General features: G+C 40.1%; 1 protein-coding gene across 1 annotated transcript; it reads right to left on the reverse strand.

The window, feature by feature from the left end:
* Positions 1-983: 983 nt before the first annotated feature.
* On the reverse strand, positions 984-1,610 carry LOC121217837 (uncharacterized). The gene has a single exon (XM_041094296.1). The coding sequence runs from the start codon at positions 1,608-1,610 to the stop codon at positions 984-986; it is 627 nt and encodes a 208-aa protein (XP_040950230.1).
* Between the last annotated feature and the right edge of the window lie 3,021 nt (positions 1,611-4,631).

The raw sequence follows: 4,631 nt of genomic DNA on the forward strand, positions 1-4,631 counted from the left end.
AGGAAGAAGCTCAATCCCAAATTTCACTTCCTGATTTGGATAGTTCCTCAGGAAAACGTCTGAAAAATTCTTTACAATTCAAATGTCCTTCGAAGTAGAGTCCCCAAAAACGAAAACACTAATATAGGCTAAGAACGCCTCACATCCTTTACGAACCAGTTTATCAGCCACCAGTGCAGAGATCACATTAGTCAAGTAATTTCAACGTTCTCCAATCATGACTACCTCATTATCCTCCTCAGTTCTCAAGATGACCCTTTTAGTCGCACAATCCAAACTAACACGGTGTTTGACCAACCAATCAATACCTAGAATCAAGTCGAACTCCCCAAACGGAAGCTTCATCAGATTAGCCAAAAATACCGACCCTTTAACTTTTAGTGAAATATCTATATACAATTTGCTGACCCGAATCGATTGCCCCAGTGGACTCAGTACAGTCACCTCACTAGAAGTACTCTCAACCAAAATCCCCAAGTTTCTAGACACAGTGCTAGCTACATAGGAATGTATGGAACCTATGACTATCAAAGCAAAATATGGTACATCATAAATTAAGAACGTACCGGTAATGACGTCTGGAGCATCTCTGTCCTCTCTACGACGAGCAGTACAAACAAAAGTAGGTTGTCTCGCCTCAGTTTGTCCAGCACCTCTGCCAAGTGCTCTCTGTCCACAACTTATACCGGTACCACCCTTAGCCTGACCACGACCTCTCGGTAGCTGCTGAACTACCCTCTGTGGCTACGAAGTACCAGAACCCAAAGCTTGTATCTGATCGGCCCTCAACGGACACTCTCAAATGCGGTGCTCTAATGACCCACACCTCAAACACGCCCCAGTCCTCCTCCAACACTCGTCAGGATGGCGTCTACCACAATCTCCATATAGCTGCACTCCAGTAGGAGCAACAGGGGGCCCAACTCTAACTGGCCCATCTGTTCTGGCCTTTTTCTTAAGCCTCTGCACCGATCTCGAGGGCTTCAAATCCTCTTGTTCTTACCCATCTCACGATCTCTGTTTTGGCGCTCAGCGCACTTAACCTTTTTGGCGATCTTTGCTTTCTCCACTAGAATAGAGAACTCTTGCTCCCTTTGCGGAGCTATCAGTACCCTCAGATTATCCCAAAGGCCTTCCTCAAAACGGACACATCTCTCATACTCAGACGCCACCATACCTCGCGTATAGTGGCTCAGTCTTAGAAATTTAGCCTCATACTCTGCCACTGATCGGTCTCCCTGAGTAACGTTTAGAAACTCACACCTACGAGCATCGATGTAACAAGCTCCCACATACTTCCCTTGGAAGTCAGATTTAAAGAACTCCCAAGACAGACGATCGGGCTGTGTGCCCTCCTTAACAGTCAGCCACCACTGATATGCCTCATCGCTAAGTAACGAGACTGCACCTTTCAATTTATGCTCAAGGGTACAGTTTAAATCATCCACTATCCTCTCAGTGGACCACACACAGTACCCAACCACATTAGGGGCGACTTCTGTGACACCCCTAAAAAGTTTAGCTTTATTGGACCGGAGTCGTTCCGTAACCGACCTTCGACCCTTAGATCCAGTGTTCAGCCCAGCGACCCTCTCTAGTATCCTCAGCATAGCCTAAGACAATACATCGTCCCCAACCGAACTACTCTAAGACCCAGTCTTAGTGGCAGGGGAAACCAGTGTCTCACTCGTATCTAGATTCAACATACTGCCCAAAGAAGAGGACTTAGCTCGAGCCCCCCTACGGTCTCTACCTCGTCTTATAGTTCCATGTCTATGGATACCTCGTGTGCTTATGTCTATTCAGATTTATTTGTATTACGAATTTTATGAATCAAATACAGTTTTAGTATTTGTTAATCGATGTTTTATGTAAAGCAGTATCATAAATTCAGAGTTTGTTTTTCACAATTATAGTCTCTATCAGTTTCAGTTTCACTACAGTTTCAGTGTATACTAACTAGAATGTTTTTGGAATAGACTATCAATAATAACATAACAGTTCATCATAATACTTATAGGATCAACGCCGGAGACTCGGTGTACCACATTCTCAGTCAAATCATTTCAAATCTTTTGACAATCAGTTCTTAAAAACTAAGTTTTAAAACCCAAATCCATAGCCGAGTTTTGCAACTTGACTCTGATACCACTAAATATAACACCCCAAACCCCTCCTAGATGTTATAGCCGAATCTGCCAATGTCACATGGAACGGAATTTGAAATTGAAGTTATCGAGTTAAAACAGTTTTCGTTTATTAATTTCTTTTTATCTTTCATCAATTCTAAAACTATTTTCTTGTTTATTTGATTCATTTAAACCTCTTCTGTAGCAGAGGCTTTTAAAATTGTGATATGTTAAGAAAATCATTCGTTTTCAGAAAAAAAATGTTGTGTTTAATTAAAAACCAAATTTCATTGCAGTTAAAAAGTTCGTGGGAACAGTTAAAATCCGAAAATAATGGTAAACAGTCCAAAAGTCGCAAACTACATAAAAACAATACCCAAAAACAAATAGGAATTAAAAACCATAAGAGAAACTAAAACCATTCAATAGACTTGTGGACACCACCGAGACCTTCGCCGCACCGATCCATCTAAGTCTGGGGATTACCTGTACAGATAAAATAGAAAGGGGTGAGTTTACGTTAACTCTGCGTGTAATCCTCACAGAAGACATGTATACAGTTAAACAACAGTCATCAGTCAAATGTAGTCTGGGCCTAAGCCCACTTCAATTTCAGTAGCAGTTCGATCCTTAGCCCATTTCAATTCAGTATCAGATATGTATTAGGGCCTAAGCCTATCACAGTAACAGTATCATATATACATTAATCAGTAAACAGTCCTATCCAACCAGCCTCTACACACCATCTCCATCCATCCTTACACTCCATGTGGGGTTTAAAACACCCACCAATCATTACACTCTAAGTAGTACCGAATGCGGCACATAATCAGTAAATTGCAGCTGAGCTGCCAGATAATAGGCTTAAGAGTCTTTTAGTACACTTCCTCCAAATATCAACATCCCAACCCAATGCAACGCAACATACAGTATATGACATGCTAATACATGAATATCAGTTATACATACAGTTCAGTATTCATTCATATAATCATCAGGCTCAGTACATACAGTTCATGCATTTAAGGGTCTAAGTAGTGCTTATCGACCCTATAGTAGGTTCACAGTCGACTTGAGCGACCTGTGCAACCTTAGAACACATTTCAGTTAAATGGGCTCACACGCCTATGTGGCTCACCTGTGTGGGCCCACATGCCTGTGTGGCCCATATAGCCTAATTTAGCCTTAGCTGTGTGGGCCACACGCCTTGGCCCAGAATCCCACACGCCCATGTGGACTACCCGTATGGACCCACATGCTCATGCGGACCACACGGCCCATATCAGTCTAGTCCGTGTATCGCACACGGCCTGGCCTCGTCAATCACAAGCCTGTTTTCCGGCACACGGTCAGTCAACAGTGGGGTTTTTGGCTTTCACCGAAACCCTATTTTCTATATTTTTAGGTACACACCTAGTGTCGATTCACAGCGAAAACACTCCTAAGCCTTCTGGAATCTAAAATTGATCAGTTAACCCTGAGTTAGATGCTAAAACGATATACTAACCCAAACCATATCGGAAAAACAATTTAATCGACATAGTCGAATACTTACCAAAACAGTACCGAAATCTCTAATCTACTATATGAAAGAAGCCGAATCCTGATCCTCTTGATAAACACCTACACAAACTCATCACATTAACGCATCTAAAATCGATTCTTAAATGCTCCAAACTTAAAGAAGACTTACTTACCACAAACCGGATCGAATCACAGCCCCCCAATTGCAGAGATTGAAAAAGAATAGAATAGCAAACTGGAATCAAAGAATAATACAAGAGAAGAGTTGAAGGAGAGGAATTTCTTAGAAGAACGTCAAAAGTTTTCTGAAGGAGAGAGAAAAATGAAATTTAACAAAATAAAAATTAAAATAAAAAAATAAAATTTGATAACTTCCCTCAAATCCCTTAATTATTTCCACTAACCCACTACTCAGAATTCCTGTTTGACCGAAACTCTCTCAGTCAAATGAGCAAAAATAGACTCCCACGCTTGTGCAGGGATTCGAACAGACCTTCAGTAATCTGACACTCAACTTAACTACCAGATGACAAGCCCATTCTGGTATGAACTTACAAATAATCAAATATAAGCCCACCTTTCAAGTATAAAGCTTAAGTCACCCAAAATTTACCAAAGGTAAAGCTTAAACTTGGGACCTCTCACACATACCCAGAACACTTAACCACTGAAGCAGATACAGATTTATGTTAAATTTTCACAAAAGCCGAAACAAGAATTTTGGGGTGTTACAATAACTACCATATTTCAATGTTTGACCGAAGTCTCAATTATCATAACTTATTATAATAATTTCGGTAAACTATATCCTGTTAAAATTTTATATGAATCAAATTCATATGTTAATTTTAATTATGTTCTCTATTTGTGTACAACAAGCTTGTACATTTAATTCATTTATTATTTAACTGTCAAATTATATTAATTCATTTATTCATTTAATTCATTTATTAATTTAATTCATGTGAAAACTAAACA

The sequence above is a fragment of the Gossypium hirsutum genome, chromosome A03, assembly GCF_007990345.1.
Source record: "Gossypium hirsutum isolate 1008001.06 chromosome A03, Gossypium_hirsutum_v2.1, whole genome shotgun sequence".
NCBI lineage: Eukaryota > Viridiplantae > Streptophyta > Magnoliopsida > Malvales > Malvaceae > Gossypium > Gossypium hirsutum.

Coding starts and splice junctions, on each gene's coding strand:
- LOC121217837 (XM_041094296.1), bottom strand. CDS start 1,610: ATGCTGAGGATACTAGAGAGGGTCGCTGGGCTGAACACTGGATCTAAG.